This window comes from Entelurus aequoreus, linkage group LG09 (genome assembly GCF_033978785.1).
Source record: "Entelurus aequoreus isolate RoL-2023_Sb linkage group LG09, RoL_Eaeq_v1.1, whole genome shotgun sequence".
Lineage (NCBI taxonomy): Eukaryota > Metazoa > Chordata > Actinopteri > Syngnathiformes > Syngnathidae > Entelurus > Entelurus aequoreus.
This window is the reverse complement of record NC_084739.1, coordinates 16,803,822-16,821,740: the sequence shown is the minus strand read 5'-3', so window position 1 is coordinate 16,821,740 and position 17,919 is coordinate 16,803,822. Positions and strand designations below refer to the sequence as shown.

Genomic DNA, 17,919 nt, shown 5'->3' with positions numbered 1-17,919 from the left:
ACTCTTTCAGGCCATGTGGTTGCATAGCAGGCTCAAAACGTCTACAAAGAACAAGGCAAAATCATACGGAAAACTAGAAAACTAGAGGGAAACATTCAACACCACAAAGGATATAAGAGACATTCAAGAGCACAGAGCTGATGCAACCCACTGTCACCATGTCTACATACAGCCACAAAAGTCAAACATCCCCAGAAGTGTGTGCCTCAGGCTTGGGAAACAACGGCACCAATGTTCCTAACTCGAAATGTCATAAATGCAACATTTTTTACAGTACAATTTTACTCACAATGAGGGAAAAATAAATCAGACAGCAACACGATGAAGAGAGAAAAATAAAAGACAGTTGGGGTGTGGCATCAAGCCCTAGACAAATTGCCAAGTTAATTTCCTCATTCTTCCGTTGGCATTGTTTTTTCTTATGCAATACTCTGACAACCTACGGTGGATGCAAACACAAAATACATACAAAAGTACACAACAAATCTGCTTGAAATGTATATTTAATTGATCATATTGAACAATAAAGTGCACAGATTATACACTATGTTGCTGGGCAAGTTAGTCTAATAATACTTTATTCAAGCTAGTAATACTCTTGGCCCTTATTTACAACCTGCATAACTCTGACAGGGTATTTTCTTAGCACAGTGCAAGTACAGAATCCCGAAGGAACACACAGTTATTAGGAACATGACCACGGTTTACTTCTTAGCTTTGCCCTGAGCGGCTACGGCCTCCATAGCCTTGCGCACGGTCTCCTCGTCTCCCAAGAACTGCATCGGCTTCACGGGCTTCAGATTTTTGTCCAGTTCGTACAGGATGGGAATACCGGTTGGAAGGTTGAGCTCCATGATAGCTTCATCGGACATCCCTTTATGGGAAAAGGCACACCAAAAAGAGAAATTAAACTTAGATATCCTTCAGAGCAGTGATTTTCAAACTGTGGTAATCAAAGAATCACTTGATTAAAGTACAGTGTTTTTATATTCCTATAATCAAACACAGTGTTACTGTTCAAACTGTGAGTAATGTTACCTTGGCCAAAAAATACTATAAAAAACCTCGGCCTTGTTTTTAATGAATACTTAAGCCTACTGTGCTACTGCATTTTAATGTTGTTCATTATGGTGGTCCTTGGAGAGCCAGGTTTTTTCTGAGGTGGTGCTTGGTGAAAAAGTTTGAGAACCACTGCTTTAGAGTAGTCAGTGTACAGCATGGGTGGCCTTAGTGTCCACTCACACACACACACACAGCCATTTTTGTGCAATCAAATGTAAATAATTAGGGATGTCAAAATTAATAATTAATGAATTCTGATTAATTAATTAGTTATATTTAACACATTTTTTATTGGTGTTAATCTTTTTTTTAATTTGATGTTTCTGAGTTTCCTTGCCATCATTTCATTCTGGACTAGCACTATGCGGCACAGAGATAGCATAGAACAACGGTGAAAAAGAGGTCTCACTCTGTCAATAGACTTGGATGTTATTATTAATCATGTTTAACCAATTGTGTAAAACAGTGCTTCTCAAACTTTTTTCACCAAGTACCACCTCAGAAAGCACTTAGCTCTGACCAACAGTAAAATACAGTAGTGCAATAGGCCTACATATTCATTAAAAACAAGGCATATGTTGTATTTAACAAGTATATTTATTATTTTTGGCCACTGTAACATTGCACACGGTTTGAACAGTAACACGGCGTTTGAATATTTAATCAGGTGATTCTTTGGCGTACCATTAGATGGAGCCTGTGTACTGTTAGTAGTACGCATATCACAGTTTGAGAATCACAGTTGTAAAATATTCATACTAAACTTAAAAAGTGTGTTTATGGTCTGTATAGGTTTAAATGGCGTCTTGCTTTTAGCGTAGAGTAGACAATTCCTTTTTTGTGCGCATCTACTGTATGGCCATTACCATGTCGGTGGCTGGACGAAATTAAAACATCCCTTGTAAGTAAATAACTTCATGTTCTGTCATTAAATAAGGTTTAAAACATGATAATGATCTCCACTAACGACAAGGAAAGCCGACCAAACCCAACATTTGCTTGATGGGAAATGTTTTACAAAGTTTAACATCTATTTGTGACAAATTTAAACATTTATTTGTTAAAATGTGTTACTATTGGTAACATACAATATGCGAGCACTGTGATTGGTGGCTCTGTTTAATTTATTTTATATTATCTACAGAAAAGGAAAACCATTAAGTTTAACATTCAATACCAGTTTACTAAATACTAGTTTAGTAAATAAAACAGACTGTATCTCTTCAAAACAATAAATTACTTTATAAAGTAATATATATATATTACTTATATATATACACACACACAAAAAGTGGCTTTATAAAGTATAAAGTATACATATATACTGTATATATATATTTTTCTAATATAGTATAATGTAATATATCATTATATATTATATACTTTACATATAATATGTAAATATTACATATATGTTATATTTTATATTGCTACAATGGTATATTTTTAGTCTAATTTATACCTGCATTATCCTTTCCATCCTTACCCTTTCCATCCTTTGTAACTGAGCTACTGTGTGGAACAATTTCTCTTGTAGATCAATAACGTTTGTCTAAGTCTAATAATGTAATGAATTTAAATGAAAATATCTCATAATGAGGGCTTTTCTCAGCATTTTTAGGCAATATTAAAATAATTAATAAATAATTACAGATCACAATTAATCGCTATTTAAAAAAAAAAAGCTTGACAGTACTATGCAGTTGTCCCTCACCACATCGCGCTTCAAATATTGCGGTTCCACCACATCACAATAAAAAAAAAATGTTTTAAGCATATTTAAAAATGTTTTAGTCCTAAATAAAGCATTTTCACGCATAAAAAATGGCCGCATTAACTAAAAATATCATTACCACAATAGTATTGGCCATGACAGAAGACCAAACCAATCGGAGTGCCCTGTACAGTAATGTGGCCACTGATTGGCTCAGCCTCGGGAAGCATTAGTGTGAAGTTCACTAAAGGGTGTTATTTCATGCCATGATATCGAAAAACAAATTTAGAAGGTTATAAACAAGTTTTTGTATGATTCAGCTATGAAAGCATTTGATATTTAATTAATGATTTCTGCTTTGCGTAAATTCATTCATTGTGGTACGGAACCCATTAGCAGCGATAAACGAGGGACAACTGTAAATAATATCTATCAATGCTGCTAATAAGACTCCACCCACCCTCCAGGTGCTTCACGATGCCTCTCAGACTGTTTCCATGAGCAGCAATGAGCACTCTCTTTCCCTGCTTGATCTGAGGAGCAATCTCTTCATTCCAGAAGGGAAGTGCTCGGGCGATTGTGTCCTTGAGGCTCTCGCAGGAGGGAAGCTGGTCCTCAGTCAAGTCGGCATAGCGGCGATCCTGCACCAGGAACAATGTGTCACATGAATATGGCGGAATGAAGAGAAAACTTTTTTACTAGGGTTGTGCCAATCCATTTCTCTTTAAAAAGTAAGTGATCGCTATTTCCGATTAATGTCTTTTAATGCCGATCACAAATGCCAATCCTCTCTGGCTCACAAAATATTTATTTTCAGTCCATGGCAGCTATTTATGGGTCTCCATACACAGTGTGGAGCTGCTCCTCTAAGTTAATAATAATCACCTGCATTAAAGCAAATAAACAGCATTTCTTATCATGTCTGGGCGAGTCAGGTTACCGGTACGTCAGCACCGGAGGTTATTCAAATCAGATGTTCACCTGGCGGGTTTAAGAAGAATAAACAGAGTAGTCCCTCTTAAGCTGCCACTTTGTTTCGTCCTATATTACTGCCTTTGCACAAGTCAATGTTTACTTTTGTATATAAATCAACACAAGATCCGTACTTTGGAGCAATGTTCACAGACTCCAGTGTTTGGCTTCTTAGCTTCCCACCGCAGGCGAGCAATGATGGTAGTGGTTGAGGGAAGAGTTGTTTGATGTTGGATGCTAAAAAATGTCTGATGCGTTGCAGCTCGATGGTTTTTGTTGGTCACTCTCCGGGTCTGTTGGTCACTAATGTCATATACCTTTTTTTTTTCCTAACATTTTCCCGGTCGACCGGTATGGTCCCAAAGATCGATGCGTTGGCGACCCCTGGAGTAATGGATACTACTTTTTGATTTACGTAGTTTAGTTATTGTGTAGTATTGACTTTGTTATGCTCAAACAATTGTATATAATTAGAGATGTCCGATAAATGCTTTAAAATGTAATATCGGAAATTATCGGTATCGTTTTTTAAATTATCGGTATCGTTTTTATTTTAAATTAATTTAAAAAATTAAATCAACATAAAAACACAAGATATACTTACAATTAGTGCACCAACCCAAAAAAACCTCCCTCCCCCATTTACACTCATTCACACAAAAGGGTTGTTTCTTTCTGTTATTAATATTCTGGTTCCTACATTTTTTATCAATATATATCAATACAGTCTGCAAGGGATACAGTCCGTAAGCACACATGATTGTGCGTGCTGCTGGTCCACTAATAGTACTAACCTTTAACAGTTAATTTTACTAATTTTCATTAATTACTAGTTTCTATGTAACTGTTTTTATATTGTTTTACTTTATTTTTTATTCAAGAAAATGTTTTTAATGTATTTATCTTATTTAATGTAATTATTATTTTTAAAAAGAACCTTATCTTCACCATACCTGGTTGTCCAAATTAGGCATAATAATGTGTTAATTCCACGACTGTATATATCGGTATCGGTTGATATCGGTATCGGTATCTGTAATTAAGAGTTGGACAATATCGGCATATCAGATATCGGCAAAAAGCCATTATCGGACATCCCTATATATAATAATAGAAAATAAGGAACTATAGTGTATAATATTGTGTTGATATTGTTAAACTGTCAATAACACTCACCATAAATAAATAGAAAAATGCACAGTTAATATATGTGATCGGTATCGTATTGGCTGAGCTCACTCATGAAGCATAAATCCCTTATTGGAACATCCTAATATCTATTGTTTGAATTAAAAAAACAAAAAACAAAAACAAATTAGAGGTTTACTCGCATCCCAGGATAAACTTATTTGAATAACAATTGCCATCAAACTGACACATTTGCAAAAATATGGTCTTCTTTATTTTTCTGAAGCTGCTACACCTTCCCTTTGAACACCTACAGTAGTACAGTGTATCCGGAAAGTATTGACAGCGCTCCATTTTTTCCACATTTTGTTATTTTACAGCCTTATTTTAAAATGTGATACATTCATTTTTGTCCTCAAAATTCTACAGACAATACCCCATAATGACAATGTGAAAAGTTTAGAATTTTTTTGGTGTGCAAATTTATTAAAAACAAAAAATCACATTCACAGCCTTTGCTCAATACTGATGCACTTTTGGCAGCAATCAAAGCCTCAAGTCTTTTTGAATACGATGCCACAAGCTTGGCACACTTACCTTTGGGCAGTTTTGCCCGTTCCTCTTTGCCGCACCTCTCAAACTCCATGAGGTTGGATGAGAAGGGTTGGTTTCCATCCAGGATGTCTCAGTACAATGCTGCATTCGTCTTAGTCTAGTCAGGGAGGTAACCAAGAACCGGATGGTCACTCAGAGCTACAGCATTCTTCTGTGCAACAATCCACCAATCAGGCCTGTAAGGTCGAGTGGCCTGATGGAAGCTATTTCTTTATAAAAGCTTGCCAAAATCCACCTAAAAGACTATCAGACCATGAGAAATTAAATTCTCTGGGCTGATGAGACAAAGATTGAACTCTTTGGCGTGAATGCCAGCCATCATGTTTGGAGCAAACCAGGCACCGCTCATCACCAGGTCAATACCATTCCTACAGCGAAGCATGGATAGAGAGAAAGATGAATGCAGCAATGTACAGAGACATCTTGGATGAAAACCAACGCTTCCCATCCAACCTGACGGCGCTTGAAAAGGGCTGCAAAGAGGAATGGGTGAAACTGCCCAAAGATAGGTGTGGCAAGTTTCTGGCATTATATTAAAACAGACTTGAGGCTGTAGTTGTTGCGAAAGGCGCATCAACAAAATATTGAGTAAATTCTATAAAAAAATGTTAAATCAAATTTGCAAAATAAAAATTAAAACTTTTCACATTGTCATTATGGGGTATTGAGTGTAGAATTTTAAGGACAAAATAAATGTATTCCATTTAGGAATAAGGCTGTTACATTACAAAAGGTGGAAAAAGTAAAGCGCTGTGAATACTAAGCTTCTCTGATATTCAACTTGCATCTAAAATGAAGACACCACTGGGGACGAAAACTAGACCTTGGCTTTGACTTACCCTTGAACTTTTACCCCAATGCTTTGCAGTCATGCATGCTGTTAGGCAATCATGTTGAGGCTCCTCTACACTGTTGATTTCACTTATCTGTGCTTGGTCCACGTTTTTGTAAGGCCTCACAAAGCCTGTTGCTCAATGTGTACTCTTGCCTCACAAACCTACGTGTGCTATCGTTACCTTGCTGATGGCGGCGTAGTAGTCGTGTTCGGGACCCATAGAGGGAGGCGGGATGTCGAACGAGCGCCGCCAGATCTTCACCTGGGCCTCCCCGTGCTTGGCGGCCGTCTCGGCCTTGTTGAGGCCTGTCAGGCCGCCGTAGTGGCGCTCGTTGAGACGCCAGGTGCGGTGCACGGGCACCCACATTTGGTCGATGCCATCCAGGACCAGCCACAGGGTCCTGATGGCTCTCTTCAGCACCGAGGTGTAGCATATATCAAACTCATAGTTGGCGTCTGTAGGATTGGGGAAACGCAGATTTTTAGGCAACAGTAGCATTATGTGACACATGCCTGTTGATTTAAATGTGATTTTTAGGCAATAGTAGCATTATGTGACACATGCCTGTTGATTTAAATGTGATTTTTAGGCAATAGTAGCATTATGTGACACATGCCAGTTGATTTAAATGTTATTTTTAGGCAATAGTAGCATTATGTGACACATGCCTGTTGATTTAAATGTGATTTTTAGGCAATAGTAGCATTATGTGACACATGCCAGTTGATTTAAATGTGATTTTTAGGCAATAGTAGCATTATGTGACACATGCCAGTTGATTTAAATGTGATTTTTAGGCAATAGTAGCATTATGTGACACATGCCAGTTGATTTAAATGTGATTTTTAGGCAATAGTAGCATTATGTGACACATGCCAGTTGATTTAAATGTGATTTTTAGGCAATAGTAGCATTATGTGACACATGCCAGTTGATTTAAATGTGATTTTTAGGCAATAGTAGCATTATGTGACACATGCCAGTTGATTTAAATGTGATTTTTAGGCAATAGTAGCATTATGTGACACATGCCAGTTGATTTAAATGTGATTTTTAAGCAATAGTAGCATTATGTGACACATGCCAGTTGATTTAAATGTGATTTTTAGGCAATAGTAGCATTATGTGACACATGCCAGTTGATTTAAATGTGATTTTTAGGCAATAGTAGCATTATGTGACACATGCCAGTTGATTTAAATGTGATTTTTAGGCAATAGTAGCATTATGTGACACATGCCAGTTGATTTAAATGTGATTTTTAGGCAATAGTAGCATTATGTGACACATGCCTGTTGATTTAAATGTGATTTTTAGGCAATAGTAGCATTATGTGACACATGCCAGTTGATTTAAATGTGATTTTTAGGCAATAGTAGCATTATGTGACACATGCCAGTTGATTTAAATGTGATTTTTAGGCAATAGTAGCATTATGTGACACATGCCAGTTGATTTAAATGTGATTTTTAGGCAATAGTAGCATTATGTGACACATGCCAGTTGATTTAAATGTGATTTTTAGGCAATAGTAGCATTATGTGACACATGCCAGTTGATTTAAATGTGATTTTTAGGCAATAGTAGCATTATGTGACACATGCCAGTTGATTTAAATGTGATTTTTAGGCAATAGTAGCATTATGTGACACATGCCAGTTGATTTAAATGTGATTTTTAAGCAATAGTAGCATTATGTGACACATGCCAGTTGATTTAAATGTGATTTTTAGGCAATAGTAGCATTATGTGACACATGCCAGTTGATTTAAATGTGATTTTTAGGCAATAGTAGCATTATGTGACACATGCCAGTTGATTTAAATGTGATTTTTAGGCAATAGTAGCATTATGTGACACATGCCAGTTGATTTAAATGTGATTTTTAGGCAATAGTAGCATTATGTGACACATGCCAGTTGATTTAAATGTTATTTTTAGGCAATAGTAGCATTATGTGACACATGCCTGTTGATTTAAATGTGATTTTTAGGCAATAGTAGCATTATGTGACATATGCCAGTTGATTTAAATGTGATTTTTAGGCAATAGTAGCATTATGTGACACATGCCAGCTGATTTAAATGTGATTTTTAGGCAATAGTAGCATTATGTGACACATGCCAGTTGATTTAAATGTTATTTTTAGGCAATAGTAGCATTATGTGACACATGCCTGTTGATTTAAATGTGATTTTTAGGCAATAGTAGCATTATGTGACACATGCCAGTTGATTTAAATGTGATTTTTAGGCAATAGTAGCATTGTGTGACACATGCCAGTTGATTTAAATGTGATTTTTAGGCAATAGTAGCAGTATGTGACACATGCCTGTTGATTTAAATGTGATTTTTAGGCAATAGTAGCATTATGTGACACATGCCAGTTGATTTAAATGTGATTTTTAGGCAATAGTAGCATTATGTGACACATGCCAGTTGATTTAAATGTGATTTTTAGGCAATAGTAGCATTATGTGACACATGCCAGTTGATTTAAATGTGATTTTTAAGCAATAGTAGCAGTATGTGACACATGCCTGTTGATTTAAATGTGACTTTTAGGCAATAGTAGCATTATGTGACACATGCCAGTTGATTTAAATGTGATTTTTAGGCAATAGTAGCAGTATGTGACACATGCCCGTTGATTTAAATGTGATTTTTAGGCAATAGTAGCATTATGTGACACATGCCAGTTGATTTAAATGTGATTTTTAGGCAATAGTAGCATTATGTGACACATGCCAGTTGATTTAAATGTGATTTTTAGGCAATAGTAGCAGTATGTGACACATGCCTGTTGATTTAAATGTGATTTTTAGGCAATAGTAGCATTATGTGACACATGCCAGTTGATTTAAATGTGATTTTTAGGCAATAGTAGCATTATGTGACACATGCCAGTTGATTTAAATGTGATTTTTAGGCAATAGTAGCATTATGTGACACATGCCAGTTGATTTAAATGTGATTTTTAGGCAATAGTAGCATTATGTGACACATGCCAGTTGATTTAAATGTGATTTTTAAGCAATAGTAGCAGTATGTGACACATGCCTGTTGATTTAAATGTGATTTTTAGGCAATAGTAGCATTATGTGACACATGCCAGTTGATTTAAATGTGATTTTTAAGCAATAGTAGCAGTATGTGACACATGCCTGTTGATTTAAATGTGATTTTTAGGCAATAGTAGCATTATGTGACACATGCCAGTTGATTTAAATGTGATTTTTAGGCAATAGTAGCAGTATGTGACACATGCCCGTTGATTTAAATGTGATTTTTAGGCAATAGTAGCATTATGTGACACATGCCAGTTGATTTAAATGTGATTTTTAGGCAATAGTAGCATTATGTGACACATGCCAGTTGATTTAAATGTGATTTTTAGGCAATAGTAGCATTATGTGACACATGCCAGTTGATTTAAATGTGATTTTTAGGCAATAGTAGCAGTATGTGACACATGCCCGTTGATTTAAATGTGATTTTTAGGCAATAGTAGCATTATGTGACACATGCCAGTTGATTTAAATGTGATTTTTAGGCAATAGTAGCATTATGTGACACATGCCAGTTGATTTAAATGTGATTTTTAGGCAATAGTAGCATTATGTGACACATGCCAGTTGATTTAAATGTGATTTTTAGGCAATAGTAGCAGTATGTGACACATGCCCGTTGATTTAAATGTGATTTTTAGGCAATAGTAGCATTATGTGACACATGCCAGTTGATTTAAATGTGATTTTTAGGCAATAGTAGCAGTATGTGACACATGCCAGTTGATTTAAATGTGATTTTTAGGCAATAGTAGCATTATGTGACACATGCCAGTTGATTTAAATGTGATTTTTAGGCAATAGTAGCAGTATGTGACACATGCCCGTTGATTTAAATGTGATTTTTAGGCAATAGTAGCATTATGTGACACATGCCAGTTGATTTAAATGTGATTTTTAGGCAATAGTAGCAGTATGTGACACATGCCCGTTGATTTAAATGTGATTTTTAGGCAATAGTAGCATTATGTGACACATGCCAGTTGATTTAAATGTGATTTTTAGGCAATATTGCAGTTCTATTCAACTGGCGGCCCAAGAGCCAAATCTGGCCCAGGAATGACATCATACTGGCCCCCGAGTTGAGTTCAAAACTTGTGAGACAAACATTTTTGCAGCAAATACCTCAAAATACGAGAGTGCTTTAGGAACTTGGACCACCGTAAACACATTGGGGGTTCCTCACATTGACATTTTAACCTTGCTAGCAAAAGTAGAACACTGGGTTCACAACTTGTCCATCCATCCATTTTCTACCGCTTATTCCCTTCGGGGTCGCGGGGGGCGCTGGAGCCTATCTCAGCTGCAATCGGGCGGAAGGCGGGTACACCCTGGACAAGTCGCCACCTCATCGCAGGGCCAACACAGATAGACAGACAACATTCACACTCACATTCACACACTAGGGCCAATTTAGATAACTGACGCGTTCCTCGAGGCACCCGTTTAAGTATTTTCCTTTTTGGTAGTAGGGATGTAACGATATAAAAACGTCATCTCACGGTTATTGCCAACAAAATGATCACAGTTATCATTATAACAAGTGTACTAATGCACACTTGAAACCAAGTATTATTCAAAAAATTAAATACAATACATAATTAGCCACACAATATACTTCAGTGGCAGAAGAAATATGTTATATGATAATATTGTTTACTTAAAAGCCATATTATTTTTTACTTGCGTCTTTAAATATGTGTGTGTGGAGGGAGATGTGGCCAGCGCGCCTGCAGGAGCACCATCGGATAGGGGCTGGGCATGTGCTGACGGCGAGACACAGCTGGCAGATGATTAGATTTCACAGGTGGTACGTGTTAATCTAATCATCTGTTGTCGTTAAAGAACATGTCTGTTGAAGAGCTTGTGAAAAAAACCAATCATTAAAACCTTTGTCAACTCTGCGCAACTGGCATCTGGCGTATGTATCAGTGGGACCGCAAGTACGTGACGTCTACAATGTGAAACATCTTTTGTTTTAATTTGTAAAATTTTTTTTTTAGTAATAAATAAAAACGTGTGTTAAATGCTTCACGTCCGGTTTATGTGACTACACGCAAATTCACTTCCTGATGTCATTTTCCTTCGAGTAACGATTGATCTCTCTGTCTAAGAAAGCACAGCCTGTAGGTTTAATGTGTACAGTTAAATATCTTAGTTGCTCAGACAGTGATGTGTTTATACAAGTCGGCGAGTTTAAGAAGAATAAACAGAGTAGTCCCTCTTAAGCTGCCGCCTTGTTTCGTCATATATTACTGCCTTTGCACAAGTCAATGTTTACTTTTGTATATAAATCAACACAAAATCCATACTTTGGAGCAATGTTCACAGACCCAGTGTGTTTTTGATTAAGTGTTTGGTTTGTAAGCTTCCCATCACAGACGAGCAATGATGGTTGTGGTTGAGGGAAGAGTTGTTTGATGTTGGATGCTAAAAAATGTCCGATGCTTTGCAACAGTTAGCCTTAAGCATTGTTGCAGCTCGATGGTTTTTGTGCACCCGGGTCTGTTGGTCATTCTCCGGGTGGGAGTGTCACTAATGTTATATGCATTTTTTTTGCCCCTAATATTTTCCCGATCGACCGGTAGGGTCCCAAAGATCAACTGGTAGATCGCGATCAACGGGTTGGCGACCCCTGGAGTAATGGATACTAGTTTTTGATTGACGTAGTTTAGTTATTGTGTACTATTGACTTTGTTTTGCTCAAACAATTGTATATAATAAAAGAAAATAAGGAACTATAGATATAATATTGTGTTGATATTGTTAAACTGTCAATAACACTCACCATAAATAAATTGAAACATTTTGGCAGTAGTTGTAGTGGTGTGTTTATACAAGTTTCAGTGTTTCCCATAAACTGCCAAGATACCTGTGGCGGTGGGGGCGTGGCTATGGGCGTGGCTATGAGCGTAGTCACCATGACATCATCGAGTAATTTGCATAATTTACTACAGTGATATGATTTTCTCTAAAAAGGCTAAAAAAATGTATACTTACTAATTAATAATAACAGTTTTGTTTTAAACGTCCATCCATCCATTTTACAATATAATTACAACACTTTATATACATATTTATATACAGATTTGAACAATAAGTTATTCACTGAAATATATTTATTAATTGTGGTTCTTACAAAAAATATATCTTATAAAATATAAAAGCTAAAATGTCTCTTAAAGCTCTGCCCCTTTAATTAGTGCATACTAAATAATTTAACTTTAGCCTACTAATACAACCATATTATTTACCAGCAACATAAAGTGAAACAGAGGCAGAGGTGTCCTGCCACAGTCAGTAACAAATAAACAGAAAACAGTAGTGGTCAAATACAAATACGGCAACAAGAGAAGTATCCTACACTTCTCTTTTGTAAAGTAAATCTGAACAGCCTATATGGGCATCTACATCAACTATATGATTTGCCTGAGAAGCTGGACAGGAATATTATTATACATATTTGTGGCGGACGTAATTATTTTGTGGCGGGCCGCCACAAATAAATGAATGTGTGGGAAACACTGAGTTTAGAGTGGGTTATGTCCTCTTTTGATGGAGAAAGACGTTAATGTCTCTTGTTTTCATGTTAGCATTTAAGATAGTTAGCGCTAGCTTGCTATCTTGAGTGAGGAGTGTCACCCGTCTTTAAGTTTATCAAGTGTTGTCAATCCCAGTTTTACGATCATTTTTAATTTAAAAACGGTAATACTAATAGTGGGAAGTTTTACTGCGGTTTATCATTATACCGTTTATCGTTACATCCCTATTTGACAGTTACAATTTTTCTTTGTTATTTGATTTATGTAACTAAGGTGCTGCTGTATCTTGTTTGTTCAACTTCTTTAGTTATAGTGGTGTTCTCCAAGATTCCATTTTAGGCCCTCTCTTTTTCACTATTTGGGCTGTTGGGCCTTGTGTTCAATTAAAAAAACTTGTGAGAAGTGCTCATTTTTGAAGTGAAGTGCTGTTATGGAGATAATCTTTGACTAGTTTTTTTTGCAGAAGGTCAACAAAAGAGTGCGCTAGAGCAGTGGTTCTCAAATGGGGGTACGCGTACCCCTGGGGGTACTTGAAGGTGTCAAGGGGTACGTGAGTTTTTAAAAAAAATATCTGTCAAAAAGAACTGTGAAAAGAAATGTAACAATGCAATATTCAGTGTTGACAGCTAGATTTTTTGTGGACATGTTCCATAAATATTGATGTTAAAGATTTCTTTTTTTTGTGAAGAAATGTTTAGAATTAAGTTCATAAATCCAGATGGATCTCTATTACAATCCCCAAAGAGGGCACTTTAAGTTGATGATTACTTCTATGTGTAGAAATCTTTATTTATAATTGAATCACTTGTTTATTTTTCAACAAATTTTTTGTTATTTTTATATCTTTTTTTCCAAATAGTTCAAGAAAGACCACAACAAATGAGCAATATTTTGCACTGTTATACAATTTAATAAATCAGAAACTGATGACATAGTGCTGTATTTTACTTCTTTATCTCTTTTTTTCAACCAAAAATGCTTTGCTCTGATTAGGGGGTACTTGAATTAAAAAAATGTTCACAGGGGGTACACATCACTGAAAAAAGGTTGAGAACCACTGCGCTAGAGGACGCTCCCAGCAGGCACAAGACATTGATACAATGTTGATTATACATACATGTCCTTTAAAACTGACTTTGAAACAACGTTGCAAAATAGTTGTATTTGCAAATTAAGACAACGTTAATATCCAACATTGGATCCACGTAGGGTGGGGCGATATATCGATATACTCGATATATCGCGGGTTTGTCTCTGTGCGATATAGAAAATGACTGTATCGTGATATTCGAGTATACGTTCTCATGCAGTTGCTTTTAGCTGCTGGCATTACACTACAGGCTCTTCCCACTCCTTCTTGTGTCTCCTTCTCACAGACAGCAAGCGCACCTTCTTACATACGTCACATACTGTCACGTCATACGTCACATACGTATACGCCCTCGCGGAGCAGAGAGGTAGCAGCATGGGTAACGTTAGCTGTGGTGCGAGTGGTAATACGAGAGAAAGAAGGTGTAAATCTGATAACAAATGAAGGAAGAATTAATTCCCAAGAAAAACAGCACGGGGTCCATCGTCTGGCGGCGGTTTGGCTCCAAGCGGGAATATGTCGAACAGACAACCGTTATTTGTCACGTGTGGGGCAAAAGTGTTGCTACAAAAAGTAGCATTACTGCTAATATGTAGCATAATTTGAAAAGTCACCTGCTAGAGAATGAAGAGTGCTTACTCCGCATGTCAACATCTCCGTTCGGTGCCACACGCCCACACCATCAAAATGCCGAGGCAAACATTTCCAGATCAACACCGTATGAAAAAAACAAGTTAACAACAAAAGGAGATAATGTCCACAGTAACCTACCACATAGCGAAGGACGAACACTATTTGATTTCCTATTATGCAGCTCATTTTTATTTGACAGTTATTGAAATATCTTGTGCGACATCATGCACAAAAGTGCACTTTATTGTTTTAAACTATTGTAGTGGTGTTCTGTACAAAAAGTGCACTTTAATTTAGTATTGTTTTGATATGTCATCTTAGTGACATCATGCACAAAAGTGCACTAATAGCTTGTTTTAAAATGTCTCTGACATCCTTGCACTTTCTGTTTTGGAAATGACATGAATGTTTGTGCCACTGCTTAATAACTGTTTAATAAATACACTTTTGGTCGATTGACTTAGTTGTGATTTCCCTCTCTGCATGAAAGTTTAAAATGAGCATATATTAATGCAGTATGAACAACAATATTTTAATGTAGACACATAGAATCATCATACTGCTGTGATTATATGCATCAAGTGTTAATTCAATGCTAAGGCAAAATATCGAGATATATACTGTATCGTGTATCAGATATATCGAGATATTTAAAAAAAAGGCCATATCGCCCAGCCCTAGATCCACGTTGTTTTCAATGGTCAAATCAACGTCACAACTTGACATTGAATAAACGTCGTCAAAAAGCATGTTGTTTCAATGTTGTAATTGTGTTGTACAAAACCCAAAACCAGTGAAGTTGGCACGTTGTGTAAATTGTAACTAAAAACAAAATACAATGATTTGCAAATCCTTTTCAACCTATACGCAATTGAATAGAATGCAAAGACAAAATATTTAACTTTCGAACTGGTTAACTTTGTTATTTTTTGCAAATATTAGCTCATTTGGAATGTGATGCCTGCAACAAGTTTAAAAAAAGCTGGCACAGGTGGCAATAAACTGAGAAAGTTGAGGAATGCTCATCAAACACTTAATCGGAACATCCCACAGGTGAACAGGCTAATTGGGAACAGGTGGGTGCCATGATTGGGTATAAAAGCAGCTTCCATGAAATGCTCAGTCATTCACAAACAAGAATGGAGCGAGGGTCACCACTTTGTGAACAAATATGTGAGCAAATTGTCCCAAAAGTTTAAGAACATCTGGAGAAATCACTCCACGTAAGCAGCAAGGCTGAAAACCAACATTGAATGCCCATGACCTTCGATCCCTCAGGCGGTACTGCATCAAAAAGTGACATCAGTGTGTAAAGGATATCACCACATGGGCTCAGGAACACTTCAGAAAACCACTGTAACTACAGTTTGTCGCTACATCTGTCATCATCATCATCATCATCATAGCAGTCTGTCGGGCGCGACAATGACTGTTTCTTTTTGGTCGGATCATAGACCTCCACTCAGCCCTGTCTTTTGCCTTCAGCTGCCAGGTTGCAGGGTCGATCTTCGGTTCCCTCAAATTCCGTTTAACGGTGTCCCTGTACCGTAGACTTGGCCTCCCTAGGTTTTGTTTCTCTTCCTCCAGCAGTGAGTAGAGCAGATGCCTAGGGAGCCGCTTGTGGGTCATTCTCTCTACATGCCCGACCCATCTCAGGTTTGTTTGGGTTAGCATGTCATCCATCGATGGCAGTCCAGCACGATTTAGGACCTCTGTGTTTGAGATTTTGTCTCTCCAGGAGATGCCAATGATGGCCCGAAAGTGGCACATCATGTAGGCGTGAAGTTTCCTGACTTGCAACCTGTAGAGGGTCCAAGTTTCAGCACCGAATAGAGACATGCCTGTTATTCTAGAGTCTTTCTCTTAATTTCCCAAACACAGCACTCGCTCTCCCCATCCTGAGTCTGATCTCATCATCAAGCTTGGCATTTTCTGTCACTGTGCTACATCTGTAAGTGCAAGTTAAAACTCTACTATGCAAAGCGAAAGCCGTTTATCAACAACACCCAGAAACGCAGCCGGCTTCGCTGGGCCCGAGCTCATCTAACATGGACTGATGCAAAGTGGAAAAGTGTTCTGTGGTCTGTCGAGACCACATTTCAAATTGTTTTTGGAAACTGTGGACGTCGTGTCCTCCGGAACAAAGAGGAAAAGAACCACCCGGATTGTTATCGGCGCAAAGTTCAAAAGCTAGCATCTGCGATGGTATGGGGGTGTATTAGTGCCCAAGGCATGGGTAACTTACACATCTGTGAAGGCACCATTAATGCTGAAAACTACATACAGGTTTTGGAGCAACATAAGTTGCCATCCAAGCGACGTTATCATGGACGCCCCTGCTTATTTCAGCAAGACAATGCCAAGCCACGTGTTACAACAGCCTGGCTTCATTGTAAAAAGTCTGGCCTGCCTGTAGTCCAGACCTGTCTCCCGTTGAAAATGTGTGGGGCAATATGAAGCGTAAAATAACACAACAGAGACCACGGACTGTTGAACAATTAAGCTGTACATCAAGCAAGAATGGGAAATAATTCCACCTGAAAAGCTTCAAAAATTGGTCTCCTCAGTTCCCAAACGTTTACTGACGTTGTTACGGAGGAGGAGAAGCCCGGTCCAGATTTCTGGAAATCCATCCATTTCATACCGCTTGTCCTTTTCGGGGTCGCAGGGCGGTATGTGGCCTCCAAAACAATGTACAGTAGCTGAATATCCCAAAAGCTACTCTATAATCTTGTATGTCTCCACTTGATGGCAATTTTTGAATGAATCATGGCTATTAGGGTGTTATAACCACAGTGAAGTAGTGTGTATACCTGTTGAGTTCATGTTCTAATTAAGCAGGTTACCACATAATGCATGCACATCTGAGTGTGAAGGATGCTATTATGCGAATGTTATTCTACAGATGGAGAGAGCATGATGAGTACCTTTCAGGGCCTGTCCACCCCTCCTCGCCTCCTTCTCCCCTGTCACGCTCAAATCAGCATCAAACCATCCACAGAAGCGATTCTCCTGGTTCCAGTTGCTTTCCCCGTGGCGAATAAGCACCAGCTTGTACGCAGCCATAGTTGACGATAGTAAAGAATAAATTGGCGGATGGAACAAAAATGTGTCGGTCTCGGCGGATGTTCTCGTCAAGCAAACCTGTCCAGTCCACTGGAACCGGCGGTGAGTGCTTTTATCGAGTCGATTGGTTACTTTCATCACTTCCGGGTTTTGTTGTCCAATGATGTTCCAGTATGTAATGTAGTTTCCTCTT

The 17,919-nt window shown here is 37.6% G+C and overlaps 1 protein-coding gene across 1 annotated transcript; it reads right to left on the bottom strand.

Moving 5' to 3' along the window:
* Window positions 1-476: 476 nt before the first annotated feature.
* Window positions 477-17,840, bottom strand: LOC133657186 (phosphoglycerate mutase 1). The gene is made up of 4 exons (XM_062058189.1): window positions 17,588-17,840; window positions 6,508-6,782; window positions 3,237-3,417; window positions 477-874 (listed from the first exon to the last, which is right to left on the bottom strand). Exons 1-4 carry the CDS (start codon window positions 17,724-17,726, stop codon window positions 705-707), a joined length of 765 nt encoding a protein of 254 aa, XP_061914173.1. The 5' UTR covers window positions 17,727-17,840; the 3' UTR covers window positions 477-704.
* Window positions 17,841-17,919: the final 79 nt, after the last annotated feature.